The sequence below is a fragment of the Conger conger genome, chromosome 13 (genome assembly GCF_963514075.1).
Source record: "Conger conger chromosome 13, fConCon1.1, whole genome shotgun sequence".
NCBI classification, from domain to species: domain Eukaryota; kingdom Metazoa; phylum Chordata; class Actinopteri; order Anguilliformes; family Congridae; genus Conger; species Conger conger.
The window spans coordinates 17,556,991-17,582,990 of NC_083772.1; the positions used below are offsets into that span (position 1 = coordinate 17,556,991).

Genomic DNA, 26,000 nt, shown 5'->3' on the forward strand with positions numbered 1-26,000 from the left:
CTGTATAGTTCCTACATTTAGTTTGATGAAAAGGAATCCAGAGCCTGTATGTTCCTGGTGAGTTTGCTAAGTACTCTATAATAGATTTTTAACCCATTTTGGTCAGTACTGCAGGACAGAAGAGTGCCATAAGGGCAAGGGCTATAAAACCGCAAGGGAAAACCTCACTTGTGCCAAAGCATTTGGTATTATGCCAAAGCTATACACAAAGATGTTGCTAAGTCACCATTGGGTCTTAGGGTTGAGGCTTTAAGAGATGAGAGGGCTGGAGTTGGAGATTTTGAACACTTTAAAAAACAAACCCAAAAAATCAAGGCCATGAACCCGATGTGCTTTATGGTAGTTAATAATTCCATGGATACAATTAAACATTCTCTCGGAAAAATGAAGCGATCTTTAGAATTTGTGAAAACGTTTATTAAGTCACTTCAATGAAATACAGCCAATAAACAAACAGCCTTAGTAAGAGGAAGGCAGAGGAATGAGGCAGGAAGCTGTGGACTCGGCAGTGGGCATCTCGGACTAAAATCTGGGATGTGAGGGGGCTTCAAAGCAGGGCATCAGAACAGTGACATCAGGTATCAGAACAGTGAAATCAGAGCAGTAACATCAGAGGAGGGTATGGAAACAGTGATGTCAGAACAATAACATCAGAGCAGGGTATTACAAAGTAGTGAGATCAGACCAGGGCATCATACCAGTAACACCAGAGCAGGGTACATGACAGTGACATGAGAAATCAGAGCAGTGACATCACAGCAGGATATGGAAACAATGACATCAGAGCAAGATATCAGAACTGTGACATCACAGTAGTAAGTAGTAAGTAGTAGTAAGTTCAGCAAGGCTCAGATAAGTACGTAGAACAGCTGCACATCCCCGCTGATGGTCAGGCTGTCGATCTCAGTAAATGGCTGGAAAAGGTGGTAAAAGTCAAACATGTGCTTCCCGTTTGCAAAAACCTCGAACTTCAGCCTCCCACACCGAATCACGACCTGGGCGTAAAAAGAGAGGAAAGAAGAAAAAGAGAAAATGAGACATGGAGAAGGATGGAGTTCAGGAAAACAAAGAAATGAAAGAAAACTCGAAATTAAGAAAAATCAGGTTACACACTGTGCAGGTAACACTGTTGCGTATCCTTTTCATATAATGACCGCTTGAAGTCTATGGCCGATATACATCATGGGTGCTGAGTATCGTCTCCGGTGATGCTCTGCAAGGGATGTACTGTAGCCAACTTCAGCTCCCGCTTGTTGCATGGGTTAGTTACCTTTAGTTTTCTCTTCAGCATACAAAATGTATGTTCAGTTGGATTCAGATTGGATGAATGACTTGGCCAGTCAATAATCCGGCTGTTGTCTTAAAATTCTTAAACTTAAATTTTTTGCTTCAGCGTTTAGGATCAGTGGGCCTCATGCAAGAAACACACCGATTTGTTCTTAGATAGGAGCCGCATTTACAAGTGGTCCCGACCTGTCATGCGAATCATGTGAAAATTCATCCCATTAATTTCCTATGGAGAGGCTTTCAAAATAGGGGTTGCAGATCAAACATGAATCAAGATTCAACAACTTATTTCTCACCTCAAATGTTTTCAGAAACATATTTGAATGGATTGTTTGGCAAAACCAAAGAACCACAGTCTACCCAACCTGGTACCAACTACGTGGTAGTGCCTTGTTCTTGGTAATCCCATTGGCCATCTATTCAAGATATTTTTGTATCTAAGTGGGTATGTTCATGAGTACCAAACAATCCTAAATCAAAAGTGCGTTCACAGAATTTATGATTAGCATAAATTGACACCCCTAATATACCGCGTACGTAAGGAGCTTGGAACTGCATTCCAGGCAGTTAATGGAAGTATAAGCTGTAAGGGTAATTTTATTTTTAATCTTAATTGATTTTTAATTGACAATGTGTGTTAACATAAAGACAATCACGTGATTAAAAAATAACCTTTTATTATAATCCTTATTACTATTAGACCACTTTCTGAATAAAGTGCTTCCTATGAGTCTTTCTCTGTCTCTCTCCCAGCAGACAGACAGCCATTGACCTTAATGCCTCTGCTTCTCCGAGAAGGGGGTAGCTAGCACATTCCGGTCTTACAGCAAGGTCAACAAGGGGTAATCAGAAGACAACATACTGATAAATGTTATGTTAGACATGCAAGCTTCATGTCTTTTTGTTTTGGTAAAGCCCCCCCTTCTGGGTCAGTGTACTGAAAACTGTATATGTCTGATTCAAATCAGAGAGCCGGTAAGCTTTGTTATTCCTTTGCAAATAAATCCGAAAGTTAAACTCAAGTATAGTGTTGATTGTTTTACTGCGGATCTCTTTCATCAGACGATGCTCTTGTTAAAAAGGGCATTTTTCCCTAACGAAGCCATAAAATACTAATTGAATTACTAACCTAAGTACAACGTATTTATACCAAACATCGTTTACCGTTTTTTGGGAATTGGAGTTTGGAGCTTTATGGAATTTATATTCAACTTCAATTAACCATTCATTCATCAGGATTACGCAAATTAAGCATCACCCATTTTTATGTTGATATGATTTTTATATGATATTAACTATTATAATATTCAAATGGCCTTTTAATTAAACTCATGTTGTCACCCTTTATTAATGAAAATAAAATATGAATGAATGAGAGCATTATGGTGCCATCAAACAAGGGGATTATGTCTAAAAATGAATAAAAATAAATGTAAAATGATTCTATTATAAAAATATACAGTTTATTCGTTTTTTTTTTTACTCTGCTGCTGTAGCCTATCCACTTAGAGGATTCTTCATGCCTCTGTTGTAATATGTGGTTATGTGAGTTACTGTCACCTTCCTGTCAGCTTTGACCAGTCTGGCCATTCTCCTCTGATGTCTCTCATTAACAAGGTGTTTCTGTCTGCAGAACTGCTGCTCTCTGGATGTTTCTTTGTTTTTAGATAATCGCATGAATACGTAGGTGTACATCCTAATAAACTATACACTCACTGAGCAGTTTAAATAATTTGTACGTAGTAATACCAAAATTAGGTGGCACGGATGGTGCAGTGGGTAGCACTGCCGCCTCACAGCAAGGAGGTCCTGGGTTCGAATTCCCGTCGCCCGGGGCCTCTCTGTGCGGAGTTCCCCGTGTCTGCGTGGGTTTCCTCTGTGTACTTCGGTTTTCTCCCACAGTCCAAAGACATGCAGGTTAGGCTGATTGGAGAGTCTAAATTGCCCGTAGGTATGAGTGTGTGAGTGAATGGTGTGTGTGCCCTGAAATGGACTGGCGACCTGTCCAGGGTGTATTCCTGCCTTTCGCCCAATGTATGCTGCGATAGGCTCCAGCCCCCCTGCGACCCTGTTCAGGATAAGCGGGTTAGGATAATGTATGTATGTATGAATGTATGTAATACCAAAATTTACTGTACACAAAAAAAAAAACCTTTGATTGTTTGATAACAAATGTAAAAATACATTTGTCCCAAATCATGCAATTCACTGTATACAAACAGGCCCACTGCTTTGGGCTACCACAGACATAGTCAGAACAGGGATGGACTGTATAGACTTCTGTTTCAGTCCTACTCATGTCTCCTCACCTCAAAGCACTCGCCCTCACGGAAAGGATTGGATTTTACATCTCTCTCCTCCGACCCCCAACTCTTACGAATATAGCTGTTCCGCACCACCGAGTTCTCCTTGAGCCGTGGGTTAAAATGAAAGACTCTGTCTCCAGTGCTGCTCGCAATGAAGTCAAAAGCGAACCTATAGGAAATACACACACAACACGTGTCATTACACACTGCAGTACATCAAGAAATTGTGTAGTTGAGGTGAGTTTTTATTTATTTATTCAACACCCACTTCCAATTCCCACCCGAATTTCAAATATCCAGTAGATTTTCCGGAGAGTGAAGACATTCATGGGACTCCGAAACACAGATTTTTACCAGATTGATTCAGAGAAAGACGTAGAGCTTGGCCTTACTGTCCACCGGCAAGTCAACCCTTTCCAACCCTCCCGTACCATCGGGCGATGCATAATGTCAACTTCATCCTCTGGAGCTACTTGCATCAGCTGCACACAAGCATGTAGGTAGTATATGGTTTGGATTACATTCAAGGTTTTCACTCAAATGTAGATATACCAAATAATTACACTTTGAATCCAGTTTCAGCGGATAAAATTGGAAGTTTGTTGGAGGCCGTTAAGTACAGCCCTCAATAATATTTCTGCTAGCTGTTTATAGGATCCCGCTGATATGATAGCATGCGTTGCAACCTAGTAGTGTTGCTAACCGTTAATCGAAACTGATTTGTAAACGGTTACAAAAAAATGATAACCGATAACCATTATTTTTTTCTGAAGGTGAAATGGTAAGCTCAGTTTTCAATAAATGCATGTTCATCACTATGCATATTATTGCTGTTCTGAACTATTCAAAACTGCCAATTGACAAGCTTCAGTAGTTTGAGCGAGCAATATGGCCATTTCAAGGGGTTTAAACTGCAAACACCGTTAGCTATTGGTTGATTTATGACTAATGGTAACGTTATGTTGTTCCCTAAGGTTCACAGAAGATCCGTGCTTATTCGTTGACGCGCAAAGTCAATACGGAAAACTGAACGCCAAACTTTCTGTACCTACAAATTAACAAAGCAATGCATCATTGGACAAATGTTGAACAGAATATTACAATACGCTATCCACAAGCAATCGGCGGCCATTTCAGAGGGTTAAGAATGCAAACACCGCATGGAATTGCAAACACCGCATGGAATTGAATGCTACAGTACTACTTTGTGTGTGTGTTTTAAATCTGTAAATGTTAGTTCATTTATGGTTTATTATGTGGCGTTTCTTGATCCGGGTTTATTCGTTGACACGCAAATTCAAACTGAACTTGCGCCTTCCACTATGTGGTATCTAGATAAAAATAAATAAAGCAATACATTATCATTAGGCTATTTATCCATCCAATATTGAAAGCGAAAATTCCCCGCTTTCAAGGAAAAATGGACACGTTAATCTCACCACCACGATTGTGCCACGCCATATAAAATGCATTGAAATATAAAATGCAAGTTTACCATTACATAAAAATATATCAAATTGTACAGAGGCCTGTATTGGCAGGAAAGTAAAATCATTAGACCAGTCGCATATAGTAAAATAGACCCGGTGTTATATTCTATTAGCCAAATAATGCGTGACCACGGAATTTTGAGTGCACAACCCGGTCTGTAACGAAGTTGTTCACAGCAGCACATTTACAGAATACATGCCAATCAAGTCTATGACGCAAAGCCATATGGACGGTGGATGAAAACATGAAGAATAATAATAAAAATAAAAAAAACCTGATCATTAAAAAAATGATACACGACCGACCAGTGGATTTAAACTACAGGGTACGGGGGACAACTGTGAGGTTACGTTGCACAATGTCAATGTAAATGTAAATATTTAACTTGCCAATTTGGGTGACTTACTATTGTCGGACGTACAATGTTGACATTTAACTATTGAGATGGCCTAAAACTTTTTCAATAATTCAGTTAAAATAAGATTACATTTTTTTTTTTTTTTAAACATATGACAACATAAGCAGTTAACCGTTTAGAAAATGGGATGGTAACCGATTAGAAAGACATTTGATTATCTTAACAGCGATAGGTTTTCTTTTTAGTAAGGTTATTAACTATTATGTCTTCATGGTATGGAGATCTGACAAATTTATTGAATGATAAATTACAGATAATCCTGAATAAATTAGCTCGGTTTGTGCTGGAAAAGAGCACTTCTAGATCAGTCCAACTGCAGGACCACTGTCAAAGCATTGGGGTATCATTACTATTATTATGGTTATTTATGAATCATTAATTAATGCTGCCAAGCTAAGTTGATACAGTGCATCCGGAAAGTATTCACAGCGCTTCACTTTTTCCACATTTTGTTATGTTACAGCCTTATTCCAAAATTGATTAAATTCATTTTTTTCCTCCAAATTCTACACACAATACCCCATAATGACAACGTGAAAAACGTTTTTTTGAGATTTTTGCAAATTTATTAAAAATAACAAACTAAGAAATCACATGTACATAAGTATTCACAGCCTTTGCCATGAAGCTCAAAATTGAGCCCAGGTGCATCCTGTTTCCACTGATCAACCTTGAGATGTTTCTACAGCTTAATTGGAGTCCACCTGTGGTAAATTCAGTTGATTGGACATGATTTGGAAAGGCACACACCTGTTTATCTAAGGTCCCACAGTTGACAGTGCATGTCAGAGCACAAACCAAGCATGAAGTCAAAGGAATTGTCTGTAGACCTCCGAGACAGGATTGTCTCGAGGCACAAATCTGGGGAAGTGTACAGAAAAATGTCTGCTGCTTTGAAGGTCCCAATGAGCACAGTGGCCTCCATTATCCGTAAATGGAAGAAGTTTGTAACCACCAGGACTCTTCCTAGAGCTGGCCGTCCGTCTAAACTGAGCAATCGGGGGAGAAGGGCCTTAGTCAAGGAGGTGACCAAGAACCTGATGGTCACTCTGTCAGAGCTCCAGCGTTCCTCTGTGGAGAGAGGAGAACCTTCCAGAAGGACAACCATCTCTGCAGCAATCCACCAATCAGGCCTGTATGGTAGAGTGGCCAGACGGAAGCTACTCCTTAGTAAAAGGCACATGGCAGCCCGCCTGGAGTTTGCCAAAAGGCACCTGAAGGACTCTCAGACCATGAGAAATAAAATTCTCTGGTCTGATGAGACAAAGATTGAACTCTTTGGCATGAATGCCAGGCGTCATGTTTGGAGGAAACCAGGCACCACTCATCACCTGGCCAATACCATCCCTACAGTGAAGCATGGTGGTGGCAGCATCATGCTGTGGGGATGTTTTTCAGCGGCAGGAACTGGGAGACTAGTCAGGATTGAGGGAAAGATGAATGCAGCAATGTACAGAGACATCCTGGATGAAAACCTGCTCCAGAGCACTCTTGATCTCAGACTGGGGCGACGGTTCATCTTTCAGCAGGACAACGACCCTAAGTACACAGCCAAGATATCAAAGGAGTGGCATCAGGACAACTCTGTGAATGTCCTTGAGTGGCCCAGCCAGAGCCCAGACTTGAATCCGATTGAACATCTCTGGAGAGATCTGAAAATGGCTGTGCACCGACGCTCCCCATCCAACCTGATGGAGCTTGAGAGGTGCTGCAAAGAGGAATGGGCAAAACTGCCCAAAGATAGGTGTGCCAAGCTTGTGGCATCATATTCAAAAAGACTTGAGGCTGTAATTGCTGCTGAAGGTGCATCAACAAAGTATTGAGCAAAGGCTGTGAATACGTATGTACATGTGATTTCTTAGTTTTTATTTTTAATAAATTTGCTAAAATTTCAAAAAACCTTCTTTCATGTTGTCTTTATGGGGTGTTCTGTGTAGAATTTAATTAATTTAGATAATTTAGATAATTTAATTAATTAATTTAATAATTTAGAATTTAATTTAAAAATTAATTTATTCAATTTTGGAATAAGGCTGTAACATAAAATGTGGGAAAAGTGAAGCGCTGTGAATACTTTCCGGATGCACTGTATATCAAGGATGATAATGGGAACAATTTTGTGATTTTGCTGAAAGAGAAAGAGTTTGGAGAGGTACACAGGTTACCTGTCGGCTCCAGATAGCACTCTGCCACCAAAAACCATGGTCTTCTTAAGACTCATCCCCTCGGGGATCATCGTGGAGAACGGAATGGACTGGACAGAAAATATATATAGCAGAATTTGCTTGGGTGAAGTTCAGTGAAAGCGAAGGCTGGTAGCAGGTTACCGTGACAACGTTCCCTAATGACATAACCCTCAAATTCAAAAGAATGTCATTGCCCTTGGCAACAAATACTTGGACTATCACCAAAGTCTGGATATCCGGTTCTCAGGTTGTCCTACAAGCGATACTATAACTCTTTGTATGGATCTCTATGGGAATTGGGGGTTGGGACTTTATTTGGCTGTGAATTATGCTTCATGTCATCAAGGGTCCAAGGTATCAGATGAGCCTCAAACCATCCTGCTGCTGCCAGATATGCTGTAGATACTACAAGGGACATCTCCCCTGACTAATTTTCCTGTTGAACTCAATGGAAGAATTGTTCAGGAGAAACAACCCTTGAAGTATCTACTGTATATCTAGTAGCAGCATGGTTGTTTGAGGCTGGTTTGATACCTCGGACCCTTGATGACTCCACATCGTGGAGAAGGGAACGGGCTGAACAGAAATATTCTCCATTGCTCTCTGTTTCTGTCCCTCATTCTTTCTCACACTCCCTCTTTCTCAAACACACTAACACAAACAAATATTATTGTGAAAATACAACGGATGGTGAATCGCTGCTCTGATATCGCACACTGTTTCACACCATCCAGACGGTACTCAGTACTCACCGGGTTGTAGGTTGGTTGTGTGCTCAACATCTGAAATGGAAAGAAAACATTTTTTTTCTTGGTAAATGGTAAATGGCAGGCATTTATATAGCACCTTTATCCAAAGCGCTGTACAATTGATTCTTCTCCATTCACCCATTCATACACACACTCACACACACACCGACGGCGATTGGCTGCCATGCAAGGCCCTGACCAGCTCGTCAGGAGCATTTGGGGGTTAGGTGTCTTGCTCAGGGACACTTCGACACCACCCGGGTGGGGGATCGAACCAGCAACCCTCCGACTGCCAGACGACTGCTCTTACTGCCTGAGCCATGTCGCCCCCATTCTTGTGAGATGGCTTGCAAACAGACATGGAAATTAATTCAGTCATTCCCTCATTCAGTCACTCTGCCACACTCAGAAACTCACAGGCAGGAATCTCCAGTTGTAGCCTGTTTCCTCACCGCCTGTACTGTCCTGGAGGAGTGAGAGACGGAGAGAGAGGTGATAAATGCGCACTCTGTACAGGCTAGCACAGTTAGAGTTCAGCACCCATTCTACTGCACATTTACAGAGATAAACTGAGTTCAGAAAGAGATGACAACAGTCAAATTTAAATTCAAATTTTGAGTTTGAGTGAAGGAAATGGGAAGAAGACTGACAATTTTGAGTGCTAGAAATGTTAACATACAGTGGGAACAATAATTATTTGATCCCTTGCTCATTTTGTAGGTTTGCCCGCTTACAAAGAATGGAACTGTGTAGAATTTTAACATTGAGAGACAGAATATCTCAAAATAATCCACAATAACAACATCATATAAATGTTATAAATTTATTATCGTATTTTTGCATGAAATAAGTATTTGATCCCCTACCAATCAGCAATAATTCTGGCTCCCACAGACCAGTTTGTTTTCCATTAAGAAGCACTCCTAATCTCAACTCATTACCCAAAACACCTGTGTCAACTCGTTACATCGTTATGTAGCTGTATAAAAGACACCTGTCCACACAATCAATCAGATTCCAACGTTTCCACCATGGCCAAGACAAAGGAGCTGTCTAAGGACATCAGGGACAAAATTGTAGACCTGCACAAGGCTGGGATGGGCTACAAGAAAATAAGCAAGCAGCTTGGTGAGAGTTTAACAACTGTTGGAGCAATTATTAGAAAATGGAAGAAACACAAAGTCACCACCAATCTCCCTCGGTCTGGGGCTCCACGCAAGATCTCGCCCCGTGGGATATCAATGATCATGAGAAAGGTCAGGGATCAGCCCAGTACTTCAGAGGAGGAGCTTGTTAATGACCTGAAGGCAGTTGGGACCACAGTCACGAAGAGAACCATCAGTAACACACTACACTGTGAAGGATTAAAATCCTGCTGCGCGTGCAAGGTTCCTCTGCTGAAGAAGGCACATGTACTGAAGTTTGCCAAGGAACACCTGGATGATCCAGAGGAGGCTTGGGAGAAGATGATGTGGTAAGATGAGACTAAAATAGAGCTATTTGGCATCAACTCAACTCGCCGTGTTTGGAGGAAGAGAAATGCTGAGTACAACCCCAAGAACCCCATCCCCACTGTGAAGCATGGAGGTGGAAACCTTATGCTTTGGGGGTGTTTCTCAGCTAAGGGGACAGGACGACTTCACCGCATCGAGGGGAGGATGAATGGAGCCATGTACCAGGATAACCTCCTTCCCTCAGTGAGAGCACTGAAAATGGGTCGTGGATCGGTCTTCCAACATGACAATGACCCAAGGCAACAAAGGAGTGGCTCAAAAAGAAGCATATTAAGTTCCTGGAGTGGCCTAGCCAGTCTCCAGACCTGAATCTCATCGAAAATCTGTGGAGGGAGCTGAAGCTTTGAGTTGCCAAGCGACAGCCTCGGAACCTTAAGGATTTGGAGAGGATCTGCAAAGAGGAGTGGACCAAAATCCCTCCCAAGATCTGTGCAAACCTCGTGAAAAACTAGAAGAAAGGTCTGACCTCTGTGCTTGCCAGCAAAGGTTTCTCCACCAAGTATTAAGTCCTATTGTTCTATGGATCAAATACTTATTTAATGTGAAAATATGATATTAAATTTATTAATTTATTATTGTCTGTCTCTCAATGTTAAAATGTACCTATGGTTAAAATTCTACACAGTTCCATTCTTTGTAAGTGGGCAAACCTACAAAATCAGCAAGGGATCAAATAATTATTGCTCCCACTGTAACATCTCTCCCCAGGTTGAGAAGAGGGGAGAAGTGCAGAAGACGAGAGGAGAAAGCTCTTTGAGCTCTGAGATCTAACTACACAGGCATTACTGTGTTTTTATGGTCTTAACATGGTGTACATGTTCACAGACACCAATATAAAAATGCTGAATCAAATGACAAAATTATGCTTACAACAAATTCCATACTACACGTGTGAGACAGAGACCATTCAAATTTTGATTAAACATTAAAACCTCTCTTTTTTTTTTACTTTGTCAATATGTTTATTTTTGCCTGTAATATGTTTACTATAAATGTTCATGCAAAAAAAGCTAATTAAATCAAATTGAGAGAAGCAAAGGCAGACAGGGAGGGAGACAGAGATACAGTGAGACAGAGAGACTGACAGAGAGAGAGTGAAAGAGTGACAGAGGCCGTATGTGGGGGGGGGATTCGAACCCAGGACCTCCTTGCTGTGAGGCAGCAGTGCTACCCACTGCACCATCCGTGCCACCATAAATAATACAGCAAAACTGAATCGAATTGAGAGAGACAGAGAGTAAGAGAGTGAGACTGACAGAGAGAGAGAGTGAGACTGAGAGAGAGAGAAGCATGAGGCTCCTCCTCACCCTGATGATGTTGATTGCGTGGAAGGAGACGTCTCCTCCGATACACATGGTGGTCACACTATCCGCTGCCATGCGGTGCTTGTAGAGGTAGAACGGACGTTCATTAATGATCACCTGCAGGACCCAGAAAGGAAGGCGAGGGGTCAAAGAGGCTGCTATGTTTTACAATTTCTGCTCATGTTATTTAACCTCCCAAAGCATTCAGTCTGTCAGTTGAATGTCATGCCATACTTAAATAAGATTATTATCCCCTGCAAAAAGGAGGAGTTACAAGTATGCAGACAATACCCCCCATGCACACACAGTTATTCTCCTTCTGACCTGGTAGCCTTTTAAAGTGACATTGAAGATAAGGTCAAAGTTCCTTCCTGCTTGGAGGGGCTGATCACCGACCCTCTCCTCAAGCTGCCAACCTCCCACCTTGGTGTTGAACACAACTAACCCAAACCTGTAATACACTTTGAAGTGCAAGACGATGTCATCCCCAGACATCAGGTTAATGTTGAATCTGCAGAGGGTGACAGAGAGCAAGAAGGCTTCATCACAGTGTCGCTAGATAAGATACTCAGCTGCTATAATCGTCCTCAGGTCTTCAATCTGCACGTTAGCTAGAGGAGGATCCTTTGTTTTATCACAATACAGAACGTTAGCTGCAGTAGTATTGCGAAGAGTACACAGATGAGTATGAGGCTGATCTACTCCCTTGTATTCTTTTAGAGATGTTTTCAACTTCCACAAATCCCTCTCAGTGCAGAGTTAATTCCCTATACTAGTGAAGGGGGAGTGACCTTTCACAAATTACATAATAAGCAGGACATTGGCTCAGGAGGTAAGAGCAGTTGTCTGGCAGTCGGAGGATTGCCAGTTTGATCCCCCGGCAGGGCTGTGTCGACGTGTCCATGATTAAGACACCTAACCTCCTGATGAGCAAGGCACCAATCACTGTTGTTGTGTGTGTGTATGAATGGGTGAATGAGAAGCATCAACTGTACAGCGCTTTGGATAAAGATGCTACATAAATGCCAACCATTTACAAAATGATTGGGTGAAATCAGGGCATCACTGAAATAAATAGTTCCACCCTTTTCTGGTTCCACAAAACCCAATTTATTTGTTTACCACTAAAAAGAGCTTCAACCCCATTCCCTATTCTGTGCAGTACCCTCCATGACCAGCAGTCTGCACACCTGTCTGGGTTCCCCTCGGGAGCTGTTCCTTGCAGGCATAGAGACATTCCTGGCCTCAAACCGCCATCAATGTCCTGGGAATGTCCTCCATCCTGTGCAACACAAACAGAGCAGTTTGTCTGTGGCAGTGAGTCATAACCCTTTGTGCTAGAAAGCCGTAGGGTCTACTGGGGTTCACTGTCATTCAGCACTTAATTGATCAATAAAAAAAACCAGCACTCCTTGCAGCCCACAAAAAAACAGAAAATATAGTATGCTGGTCTAGACCACGTATGTGTTTGTGTTTGTGTGTATGTGTGTGTGAGAGAGTGAGTGAGTGAGCGAGCGGCCAGTGTTCACACTAACCTTCACATTTCCTGGACCTGGATACACCTTTATGATTCCTTGTTCCTGAAACACAAAACCAGCTAGGGGTGGGGAACGCAAAAAGATGTATCGCCTTGTCTTCTCATACATTCATGTAAAAAAATTAGGACACACTCTGTTTTTAGACATAAAAACTTTCTGTAAAATTTAATGAAATAAAAATGCAATTTCTCGTGAGGAATAAATTATGACACCCCCACATTTTATCCCACCTAAAATGGCTGAAATCACACACAGGTGTATCACATCAGGTGCACATGATTACATTGTTACTCAGCATTTTGAAGGAGGCTTGTCCGATTTAAACCTCAGACATTTAGTTTGGTGTGTTCCTGACTGTTGACAAGAGAGTGAACACCATGGTGAGATCAAAAGACCTGTCTGAGACCTTCAGAAAGAAGATTGTAGCAGCTTATGAGTCTGGTAAGGGATTTAAAAAGATCTCAAAAGATTTTGAATTTTCAGCCATTTCACTGTCCGGAAAATAGTATACAAGTGGAGGACATTCAAAACAACTGCCAACATGCCCAAGTCTGGCCGGCCAAGCAAGTTGACCCCGAGAGCAGACCGCAAGATGCTAATAGAAGTCTCCAAAACCCATAAAATGTCATCACAGGACCTACAGCATTTGGACACCAGAAAAGAGGATATGTTTGGCGCACACCAACTGGACCCTGCAACATGACAATGACCCAAAACATACCAGTAAATCCACCAAGGACTGGCTGAAAACTAAGAAGCGGAGAGTCCTGGAATGGCCCAGTCAAAGCCCAGATCTTAATCCCATTGAGATGCTGTGGGGTGACTTGAAACTGAAGTTATTTCAGCCAAAGGGGGTAACACTATGTATTAGGGGGCAGGGTGTCCTAACTTTTTCCTCAGTTAGTAAAACAAGGTTAATTTTTGTTGTTCACCTGCAGTTAGATCACTTTCTTTTCCAGAGATAAATAAAAACAAGATTAGACATCGATATGTGATCATTTCTTAATGAATAACTGAATATTTAAGCGGGGTGTCCTAATTTTTTCACATGACTGTATCTACAAATGTAAACTGAATGTAAACGGAAAGAAAACAATGTTACAAAAGACTGAAAAAGACCAGCATTATATAGTGTTTGTTTCTCGATACATAGTACTTACACATACCATAGAGAAAAATGTAGTACTCCAATTTGAATTAAATGTAGGAGGCACCTCCTCACCTTGAAGATCTTGACGGTTTGCATAGTAACGCCCTCACAGATTCTGATGTGGGTCACCTGTTCCACTGGCACGCGGTGCTTGTATGTGTATACATTACTGCCATTAACAATGATCTGTAAGAGCCAGAGGGGAACGCAAGGAGTGAAGATGGCCGCCACAAATAAAATATTGTGTTCATGTCATTTTATCTTCCAAAGCATTCAATCATTCAATTCATTATCATGCCATACTTTAGAGGAAAAACAACACAACACAGCCATGCAAACACATCTAATACAGTGTACTGGTCAATACACTGCCTAACCTAATCCTTCTTTGTTTCTTTCTTGGGGCTCCTGTCCCTCCTCAGCCCTGAGGTCACAGACTGCCCCAGCCCTGTCCCTTGCCCTGATGTAGTGGATGCTCCAGCCCTGTCCCTTGCCCTGATGTAGTGGATGCTCCAGCCCTGTCCCTTGCTTTGATGTAGTGGATGCTCCAGCTCTGTCCCTTGCCCTGATGTAGTGGATGCTCCAGCCCTGTCCCTTGCCCTGATGTAGTGGATGCTTCAGTCCTGTCCTTTGCCCTGATGTAGTGGATGCTTCAGTCCTGTCCTTTGCCCTGATGTAGTGGATGCTTCAGTCCTGTTCCTCCCCTGGTCCGTGCCCATGCCTCAACGCATCCTGATACAGTTACAGTTGCATCACCCACCTCTCTGCTCACTACACTTTCACAGTGTTCACTGTTTCAATCCCTTTGAATGCTTGTGAGAGATTTTTTGATTACATTTCTGTTATATCTATCCTACCTTCACTTTACACCTTGCCAGCTAATAGAGGATGGCTCCCCATCTATAGCCTGGTTCCTCCTGAGGAGTTTTTTCTTGGCAGAGTTAGAGGGATTTTTCTGGGGGTTTAGGCATGGTGTTTGCCCTATCCTTCTTGCCATTCTGTTACCTGGTGAAGTGTCGATTGTGAAAAGCGCTACACAAATAAAATTGAATTGAGCTGAATGTACTTTGGCAACTGAATTAGGAAAAACTTTCAGTGGCCCTGATACAGCACATGGCCAAAGAAAGGACAGCAACATAGCAAGCAGTTTTTAGTAAACCCACCCCCCACCCATTCCATAATGTTTAGGGCCCCTGAGATGGTAGGCACATAAAGAAAAGGGGGAGGGGCCCCAAAAGTTTAGGGGTGACACTGTGTGCACACACATAGTTCCTGTCGTTCTGACCTCGTAGGCCTCGGAGGTGACCTTGATGAGCAGCTGGAAGTCCTTTCCCCTCTGAAAGGGGCAGTCCTCCTTTTCATCCTTTTGCCATCCATTCGCCTTGGTGTTCATCACCAATATGTCAGGTTCGAATCGGGGGTTGAAGTGTAGAAGAATGTCATCATCCCCAGACTCCAGGTTAATGGTAAATCTGTAGAGGGCAACAGAGAGCAAGAACACTTTATCACAGATTCCTTCGAGTTATGGTGAGAGGATCCAGCTGGTAACGGAGGTAGCCAGTGTTTTTATGGATTTCAGAGAAGGCAGGCATGGTTTGGCTTCACCATTAGGAAGACAGAACTTGCAATATTAAGAATACACAGAAGAGTACCAGGCTGATCTTCAGGATACAATTATCTTCTGAAACAATCAAGTGCAGCAAAAAAAACAGAAAGAGCCTGCTTATAGGCCAAATCAAACTTAGCTTTTTTGCACAACTTGACGTCAGAGTGTGCCAATAATCACACATTAAACATCACATGAGAGTTGAAAACCAGCGCAGCATTTATTTATTTATTTATTGTTTTTTATGCCCAGAAGCCTGGCTCCTATCTTTACATCCATTCTGATAAACACAGGAGCTAGGCCTACAGAAAATATGCTGTGCAATATGTCATCACTTTGCCATTTCACAATTTTCCAAGGGAGGGGAGAACGGGCACAATTGTAACATTTGTCACTTCTTACTGAGTTACTCAAAGATAATGCGATGAAAAGCTGTGAAATATGACTACAAAGAGCATATACTTGTCTGCTCAATCAGTCATACTATGTTTATGATTGTTGCAAAATAACTGTATAAATCACGAACGCATTTGTAATTATTTTCCAGGATAAAACTTGGTTCAAAAGAACATAAACTAGCAACCAATTTGGAATGTAATTATTTTTGTTTATTATGGGATTGGATGATTTGTAGAGACAACAATTTCACCTTTTACAAATAAATCTGAGTTTATTTGAGTTATGTACAAATGGAAACAACATGCAGGTAATCATGATTTAAATGTCCGCATTTTAAATGATCGTATGTTTGCATCCACACTTTTATGATGGGATGAGAGAATGCATTTGTTACTCGTGACAACTGTGCCACTGCCTCACATCAGGGTGGAGTTTGCATCTTGCCTTTTTTCAGCTCTTCATCCCTCTCCCAGTCTCCCTCCTACTCCAACAGAATTTACTTGTAGGTTGTACATTTTGGGAGGATTTTTTTGGTGGGATAGTGAGGCATTCTGCACCCATACAATCCTTACACACAGAATTTATGTCTGACTTGAAATGTTTGTTATTATAGCTATTTACATTACGTTGGATAGATGTTTGGTGGATGCATAGTGAATACATCCCTCTCTGATAAATTACGGTCATATCATAATTCTCCCATCAACTTTCCAGTCACTTTAACATTAGATTATGAAAAAGGTTTTGGTTTATTCATTCATGCCGCTCCATCCATCAGTGGAAATAGTGGAAACTAATTACTGACAGGATTCAATAGTTACACCCTTTTTTAGTTCCATAAAGCCTTATTCCTTAATAGTGGTTTTAGCCCATTTACTGCAGTACCCATTATGGCCTCACCTTTTGGTTTCAGTGTGAACCGTTCCTTCGAAGTACAGAGACATTCCTGGCTTCAAGCCGCCATCGATGTTGAGGGAGGCAGCACCGGCCTGTGCAACACGAACACTGGGATTAATACAGAGCAGTTGTAGCGGTGCTTAACTCTGGTGGAGAGCAGTCAGGTCAGCTGGGTTTCACTGTCAATCAGCACTGAATAGATCAGTCACTGATCAAAAACAAGTTTATTTGGTAGAAATGAGAGGGAGGTTATGAGGAAAAAACAAGCTTTCCAGTTTACAGGAAGCCAAGGGTTTGCAAATCTGTTGGTCTAGAATGTGTGTGTGTGCCTGAGTGTGGCTGAGTGTGTGTGTGAGACAGTGTGACTGTGAGTATGTGAACATTTGTATGAGTGAGCATGCATGTGTATGCAAGGCTGTGAGTGTGTGTGAGTGCGTGTGTGTGAGTGAGTGAGTGAGTTTGTGTATGTGTGAGTGAGAGTGTGTGTGTGTGTGTGTGTATGTGTGAGTGTGTGTGTGTGAGTGTGTGAGTGAGTGTGTGAGTGTGAGTGAGTGAGTTTGTGTATGTGCGTGTGAGAGTGTGTGTGTGTGTGTGTGAGTGTGTGAGTATGTGTGTGTGTGTGTAGCAGTGGTTAGAAGCCAGAGTGTTCATACTCACGCTCACATCTCCTGGAGCTGGAAACTCTATTACATGTCCTTCTTCTCCCTGAAACACAAACCCAGTTAGCGGACACACACAAAACAGTGCACCTCCTGATTCTATTATATATATATATATACAAACATCTGAACTGAAATAGAAAGGGAAAAATTTAAAATGTGCCTTTTAAGCCACTGAATTCATTTTTGTGTTAGCCAGTGAATCTACAATGCTGGCTGCATCCATCCATTTCCGGTTCAAGTGCCATGTGATGCTTCAACCCACTTATTGGATATAAGGCTAAGTTTGTGTCACTCTGTTCTTATTCAAGTAGGACCCATGGAGGACATCTGTCACAGTTCCTGTGTATATTCCTGGTTGTGTCTAAAGGGTTAACCCCTTAGTAATCTCATGCCTACAAGAGGGTTACCAGTCTGTCGTGTATTTATGTGTGTGTGTGCGTGTGCATATGTGTGTGCATTATTCACACTCACATCTTCTGGAGCTGGAGGTGCTGTTGTGTCTTCTTGATCCTGAAATGCCAACTCGAGCTTAATGTTTTTTACAGATACCATATACAAAACTGCAGTACTGGTATTCTACTTCAAAATGTTTGAATGTTGCTTCCAACACATTCAACAGTACATGTGCATGCATGTCCCAGGTGGCAGCCAAGCCACCCCCCACCCCACAAGTAACAGGGAAAAGCATACCATTAATCATCACAAATATGACAGGAGATGTAATAATAATAAAAATAATTATAATAATAATCACCCTGATGATGTTCATGGCCTGCACAGAGACATCCTGAGCGATAAGGATTCCAGTCACCAGCTCTGGCGATACACGATGCTTGTACAGGTAGATCTGGCGCCCATCAACGCACAGCTGTAGTGACCAGGGAGGGACAAACAAACGGCTCTAATTCACATTTCTGTTCATTCTTACTTTTTTTTTCCTACAGGGAATTCAAACTTCCAATTAATATCATGCTCTACTTTCGTTAAAAGGACTATATTCATCTGCAGTAAGGAGGTATTACATTTATGCACACAATACATGCACAATTCCATCACACACACACACGCATGCGTGTGCGCGCATACACACACACACACACACACACACACACGCGCGTGCATGCGCACACACTTGTTCTTCTGACCTCGTATCCCTCTGAAGTGACAAAGAAGACCAACTCGAAGGGATCGCCCTTCCGGAAGGGGAACTCCTCAACGTTTTCCTGCTTGCCCCATCCATTGTTCAAACTGGAGTTAAGCGCCACAATTCTGCTTTGGATTCGGGGATTGAAGTGTAAAGCAAGATCATCCCCAGCCTGCAGGTTAAGGTGGAACCTGCAGAGAGCAAGAACACTTAATCACAGAGTCAACAGGTCACAAACTCAACACCAGAGGCCTCATCTTACTTTTTTTTTTTTTTTAAACGTTACAAAATCATACAAGCGGTTACTACACCTCTCTTGTGTGGAGGTGTAGTCCCTATTAGGGATGGGAAAGTGCTGTCTTGTGAATTGCAAAAGTGGTCAACTGTCAATCACTGGTTTCAAATGTCATTTCTGTCTTGATGCCATTCCCTGCAGTATCCCTCAGGGCCAGTGGGGCGGGGGGGGTCCTCACCTGTTAGAGTTATGGGTGGGAAGAGATCCCCGAAAGTACAGAGACGTCCCCGCCTTCAAACCACCAGGGATGGGCTGGGTATATGTGTTTTTCTGCACAACACAAACACTGGGATTAATTAGTCCTTCAAACCATGCACATCACAAGGACCAAGTTTGCAAATCAAGTTTGCAAATCTGGCGTTAGATATAAAGCGGAGTCCAATCTTATCGGTAGAGGGCCGATCTGTGTACAGGTTCTTGTTTTCGCCCAACCCTGCGACACCTGATTGACCTGATGAACTAATCACGGTCTTCAATCAAGACAATCAGATGTCTTTGTGCTGCGCTAAAACTACAATCTGCACCCACTTTAGCCCTGTCTGGATAAGATTTGACACCCCCGGTATAGAATGTGTGTGCATGCGTACGGTTGTGTGTGTGGTTGGCTGCCAGAGTGTTCACACTAACCCCAACATATCCTTGAGCTGGCCATGCCTGTATTGCTCCTTCATTTCCCTAAAATAAAAACACAAGTTAGAGGTTTGGCGGGGGAGAGCAACGCAATGCACTGCACCTCCGAATCCAATCACATCTACACACACCGAAATGGAAATACAGATGGTTACCTGTAGAAATATACAGTGTTTTAAACGCTTTATAAGACGGTCTGCCAAATTCTCAACTTTAATAGGAAGCACAGATTTTCTGCTCACCCCTGTGACGTTGACGGACCCCACGTACACGTCTCCACCAATGGCTACGGCTAGCACCCTCTCCACTGGCATACGATGCTTGAACATGTAAAACTCTCTGCCATTTACATTCACCTGAACCAGCCAGAGACCAAGAGGCAGAGTCAACAACACAATAATGGATGGAGCCAGTTAAACGAATAACAAACATTTTTTCCTGTAATGTTTGATGAGCTGGGAAGACGCATAGCAAGGGATCTGAGGAAAAACAAATTTCCCTTCCTGATACACTAATTCAAACTCTTACGCAAAACACACATGCAAAAAACACCCACACACATATGCATACACACATCCTGTCCTGACCTGGTAGCCCTCTTCTTTGACAACGATGACGATGTCAAAGCTCTCCCCCAGCTCTAAGGGCATATCGGTGGGCCTCTCCTGCTCCTCGAATTTGCGCTCCATGAAGCTGTTGAATACGACCACCTCGGCAGGGATGAAGCGGGGGTTGATGTACAAGGCTTTGTTGCTACATTTGGCCTCAGCACACTGCAGGCTGATGTGGAACCTGCGGGGGGGGCGGCAGAGAGCATGTTTGGTCACCAGATAACACACAAGCTCTCAGTCGTCTTCAGTCTCCTTCTGTAAAGGGCTGGAAACCGCCTTATTACACTACAGAACTGGCTGCCACAGTGTTTTTGTTCATCACCTCACCCTAATGCATTTTCTGCTTCACTGGTTTAACTGCTGAGGAGAGAGATGACTATTGATCTATAGAATATATGGGTTAAATCCTCTGAAACATCCCAGTGAAAAGTCACAGTTTCTGATGGTTTTAAGCCTTTTTTTCCCGCCATGACGAGGCACCTCTTGGGAGTTTGTTTAAAAAGATTAGTGTATCATTTCAGGAATGTGATTCTCAGTGTTGTACAGACACAGGCAAAAGACTTAACTATTTAAGGTTTTAAATGGTTGATTTAGCTTGGATACATGAAATCATGAATGACCAAGTGTCAGAAATGTGTCTAGTAAACTAAATCTTTTCCTTTTTAAATCTGAACAATTTTTTATTTTCTCCTTGAAATAACATGTAGCTAAATTAACTGTAAACTTATGAATGCAACTGCATGTTATTTTCAGTTTACAGTGCAGTTCAATACTTTTTGCAGTTGTTAAATTCAGTTGTATTTTTTGTGAACTACTATCTGAACTGCTGCACTATAGCCTACACTCAGTGAGCACTTTATTAGGTAGATCTGTGGACCAGCTTGTTCATGAAAATATTTAATCAGCCAATCATGAGGCAGCAATTAAATGCATAATAGCATGCAGATGTGGTCAAGAGGTTCAGCTGTTTTCAGACCAAATGTCAGAATGGGGAAGAAATGTGATCTCAGTGACTTTGACTGTGGAATTTTTGTTGGTACCGGACTGGGTGGTTTGTGTATCTCAGAAATTGCAAATCTTTAAGTGGATAGGCTACAGCAGCAGAAGACCAAAGACAAAAAATAAGTCTAATAAATGCCTAATAATGTGCTCAGAGAGTGTATATCCATCTGTATAAATGGATAAATGTACATGTAAATGTATAAATTCTCTGTGTTTGTGGGTTCAAGCTTGATGTACTGTAAAGCGTCTCTGCAAATAGTTTCCTGTAAAATGCACTTAAGAAATAAAATGTAATGAAATTAAATCAGAAGTCATAGAGAGCATATATTAGTTCTCCCCATTTTGGTTCCACATAGCCTCATTCATTCTTCCTCCATTAAGCCCCATTCACTGCAGTCCCCTCCATGGCCAGCAGGGGTCAGCACACATTACATTACATTACATTATTGGCATTTGGCAGACGCTCTTATCCAGAGCGAAGTACAACAAAGTGCATACCCATAACCAGGGATAAGTTCGCTGAAAGACCCTAGAGGGAAGTACAATTTCAACTGCTACCTGTACAACAAAGATAAGGACAAGGGCCTTTTTTTTTTTTTTTTTTTTTTTTTTTTTGAACAAACAAACAAACAGAGCAAAAGTGACCAAAGTTAATTATCCAAACACTGCTTACCTAGCCAATTAAAAATACCGATACACAAAGCAAGTCACAGAGACAACAATTAAGGTTCACAGGGAGGTAGGGAGGGATGGGGAGAGGTGCTGCTTGAAGAGGTGTGGCTTCAGCTTGCGCTTGAAGGTGGGGAGAGATGCCAAGCGGCCTGTGGGGCTGAACGAAGAACCCATCGATAGGGGCAGCTCACCTGGTGGCGTCACTGGGAACAGCTCCCTGGATGTGCACAGACATGCCCTTCCTCAGGCCACCGTAGATGGACCCAACGTATGGGATGCTCTGCACAACACAAACACCGGGATTAATACAGAGCAGTGTGTCTGTTGCAGTGCTTCATAATGTTGGTGCTAGAGAGCTGTAGGGTCTGCTGGGTTTCATTGTCAATGACAATTTGATCAATTGAATCAATTGTTCAAAACAGGTGATCACATGGAAAACTCACCATACCTGCTGTATTGGGACTGAATGTATTTACTGTTTTAAGGGGGGAAATGAAACCATGCCACTCACATGGACCAGGGCTGTGCATGCATTGGTCCTTAGCAAAAGAATGCAGATGGCATGCATGTGTAATGTAGCGGCATAGTCAGTGTGTGAAAACACAGAGGGACTGAGGTGTGTGTGTGTGTGTGTGTGTGTCTAGGTCTGCAGGCATGTCAGCGCTTCTCTATACGCTACGAGAGAATTGTATTCACACATACCATCATCTGTCCGAGGCCTGGGTATCCCTGGATGAACCCTTTTCCTCCCTGAAGTAATGAGGAGAGGGGGGCACAAAATAACGCAAATCTTATTCAAATCATGTCTGCAAATGTCTTCATGCAAGTTCAGATGTTGAAATGCAAATCCCTGCTTCAATGTTAAAAATGTGCACTCTGAAAGACACTGGATTAGAGGACCTGCTCAACACCTCAATCAGTCAAGATGGCTGAATTTAAATGCTGACTATATGGTATGCAGCTGCTCACCCCGATGATGTTCATTAGGTTCAAATCAAAGTCTCCCATAATGTCAATGGCATCCACCTCCTCCACTGGCATGCGGTGTTTGAACAGGTGATAGTCACTGCTGTTTATTTTGATCTGCAGCAAACCAAGAGGAAGCCAGGGTTGAAAGGCAGAAACCCAGGGGGTTTTCAAGACCAGGTTTGATGTGGTGCTAGACACCACCTAAACATTAGGTACACTTTAGTGGTAGGAAAAGGTTAGCACTGCTGGGCTTATTGGCCTATTCTCCTCGTTACATTATGGTACTGTATGTTATGTCATAGTATGTTAAAAATCGCTACTTTGCAAAAAAATAAATAAATAATAATTTATATCTCAAGCATTTGTTCTGTGAATTGAATTCCACACCCTAGTCCTGTCAACTAGATTATTACACACACACACACACACGCACACACACATACACATGCACACATACAGAGACACCCACACACACAAACACACACACACACTTCCTGTGCTTCTGACCTGGTAGCCCTCAGAGGTGACAATAAAGAGGAGCTGAAAGTCCTCTCCCTGTTGGATGGCTGACTCCCCGGGCGTCTCCTCTCCTCCCCAGTTGCCCACCCTGGAATTCATCACCACATGCGCACTGGGGCTGAACCGGGGGTTGAAGTGGAAGGCAATGGACACGTCTCCAACCTGCCCCTCTTGCAGGTTGATCCAGAATCTGTGGGGGGGGTGGGATTTGTCAGAGAGAGAGAGATAAAAAAGGTAAGTCTTAACAATAAGGTTACACAAACTGTCATTAACTAATGTAGTTGTAAACTACCTAACCAACTATGCAGACGCTGATCTGTACACCTTTGTTAATTTGTCAAATCATATTTTCACCATGTTACACCAATCTGGAACAGTATCCCCCAGTCCATTAAAACACAAGCACCATTGCATACATTTAAAAACCAACTAAACCACACACGTCTGTTATTCAATCAGTAAGGTAGGCATAAATCCCCTCTTCTGTGATCCTTTTTCTCTCTTCATATTTGTATCCTTTCCTCTTCCTGTGATTCATACTCTTTTTATTATAGTTGCCATGGTTTCTCCAATGAGCCATAGAGGATCCTCCAAGTGTTGATGAGAAAAACCCACAATAATCCCATCCTACAACTCATTTCCAGCAGACCTCCATTCACTTTACACGAGTAACAGGTTGTTAAATCTGCAGGGGTATTTCTACCAAAACACAGTCTTGCCCCTGGCTTCACGTAACTGGCCAGTCCTAGTGCATTCATTTACATGATTTAGTGTGACTACAGTTAGCACACACCACATCTGGCTCAAAATAGTTTTAGATTCAAATACTTTTCTGTGCTTGATTGATCTTGCCTGCTGCAATTGAGCCAACCAAGAGGACCAGAGGGCGTTGGTTGCACTTTTCGAGAGTATTTCATAGGTTCCAATACCAGACCAGCTCACAAAAGCGTAGGAAAGTATTTGAATCCAAAACAATTACGGACAGTATTTCACCCAGGTCTGCCACACACAAAAACACAAACCATCACAGCAGAAAATTGGTTGCAATTACGGGGTCACTGAGAGCATTTCCAAAAATGGCTTCATTCAGTCTCCCACCACCTTATAGTGTCTCTGTCCAAGTCCCTGCAGTACCCTCATAGGCCTCACCTAGTAGCATCCTTGTGGACTGTTCCCTGGAAGTACAGGGACATTCCAGGCCTCAAACCACCATAGATGGCCCCTGTATATGGCAAGCCCTGCACAACACAAACACTGGGATTAATACAGAGCACTTTATCTGTTGCAGTGGTTCATACCCCCGGTGCTGGAGAGCTGTAGGGCCTTATCAGCAATTTACTAATCAGTTAATGTGAATGAACACAATTATCTCACCTGCCCTTGTTTACTGGGTCTAAATGGGTTGACTCTTTTAAGGCAAAAACACAAACAAACATGGAGCTCCCAAGAACCAGGGTTTTATCAATTTTAGTGAACAAATAAAGAGGGAGAGTTGAAGTTCAGGACACATGTGATCAGTGTTTAATTTTGAGTAGTTTTATTGATATTTATTTGAAGTCGAATGAAAAGGTTCAAATTGCCTCCAGGTCATGCATGGGAAACTGCACACCACCTCCAATACTGGAACTGATGCAAGCCTCTGAAAGAGTCTGTTAATAGCCTCACTTACTGTACTAGGCCAATTATGTACACCATGTATACAATAACCTACCTTTTAGAGGCTATTATATAACAAATAGCCTCTCCGACAGATACCTAATAACCGTCATTGAAGCATGTCACGAGAAAGACATTTTGGATTATTAGTGAAAATAAATTACCATCATCTGCAGGAATTTTCCTGTGGTCGAAAAGGTTGTTTCAGATATGTATTCAACCCAAGACTGTAAATATGTCTGACAAGAAGAGACACAGTTACAGAACAGGGGAGAAGAGAGCAGAAAAGAATCACACATCTAAATCTACTCACCGGGTTGGCGATAGACTGGTAACCTGGAGGAGGTTCAAAACGCATGGTGACAAATGGTGGTCAAATCAGAACACGTTCAGAATCGGAAACTCGCTGGTAGACTGACAGACAGCACCTGGACACCTTATCTTATATAGGCGACTGCTCCTGGTGGTGGGGGGTTTGGGGTATGTCCCAGGGGAAGGGTGAGCCAGGCAAATGGCCTGGTTTCTCTGGGCTGTTAGCGAGAGAGGCATTTGCATCTTTGCCCTGAGCAGACAGGTAGTGAGGCAGCAGAAACATTTGAACTCCAGGCCAGGGGCTGCTCTGAATGCCGCTAGTCAGCTTGCTCAACTCCCACAATCCCCTGCACTCAGCCATAAAGCTCTTTTTATTCTCTGCTAGTGCAATTTCCAGGGTTGACGCAGAGCGGATGCAACAAACACAAACAAAAGAAAAGAAACAATAGTTTTTTTGGAAATAAGTTTTGCCATTGCATTTTCCTTTGCACTGTGTTAGCTTGCTCAGTTGGAATTGCATTTATGTAAACTGGTAAACCTGAGACAGAGGCCTGAACCAGGGCCAAACAGAGTTACCATTCTCAGGAAACAGCTAGACATAAATACAGGTGTTGTCAGCGGAGTTAAAATTAGACAACAAAACAATGTTATTTTGTCCTATTTGAACACAAGTCAATTCTGAT

General features: G+C 42.3%; 1 protein-coding gene across 2 annotated transcripts; it reads right to left on the reverse strand.

Annotated features, from left to right (window-relative positions):
* Window positions 1–395: 395 nt before the first annotated feature.
* LOC133108591 (uncharacterized) lies at window positions 396–25,753 on the reverse strand. Of its 2 annotated transcripts, none has more exons than XM_061218188.1 (26): window positions 25,319–25,743; window positions 24,499–24,587; window positions 23,338–23,539; window positions 22,831–22,944; window positions 22,564–22,611; window positions 22,053–22,141; window positions 20,164–20,368; window positions 19,819–19,932; window positions 19,574–19,621; window positions 19,125–19,216; window positions 18,653–18,842; window positions 18,262–18,375; window positions 17,979–18,017; window positions 17,503–17,550; window positions 16,849–16,937; window positions 15,229–15,415; window positions 14,016–14,129; window positions 12,791–12,835; window positions 12,446–12,537; window positions 11,580–11,766; window positions 11,259–11,372; window positions 8,855–8,902; window positions 8,441–8,470; window positions 7,668–7,756; window positions 3,597–3,762; window positions 396–995 (listed from the first exon to the last, which is right to left on the reverse strand). In XM_061218188.1, the coding sequence occupies exons 1-26, from the start codon at window positions 25,361–25,363 to the stop codon at window positions 849–851; spliced, it is 2,745 nt and encodes a 914-aa protein (XP_061074172.1). In that variant the 5' UTR covers window positions 25,364–25,743; the 3' UTR covers window positions 396–848. The 2 variants fall into 2 exon arrangements, 1 of the variants encoding a protein (XP_061074172.1); XR_009704678.1 differs by lacking the exon at window positions 396–995 and adding an exon at window positions 3,986–4,075 and having other exon boundaries at window positions 3,645–3,762; window positions 25,319–25,753.
* Window positions 25,754–26,000: the final 247 nt, after the last annotated feature.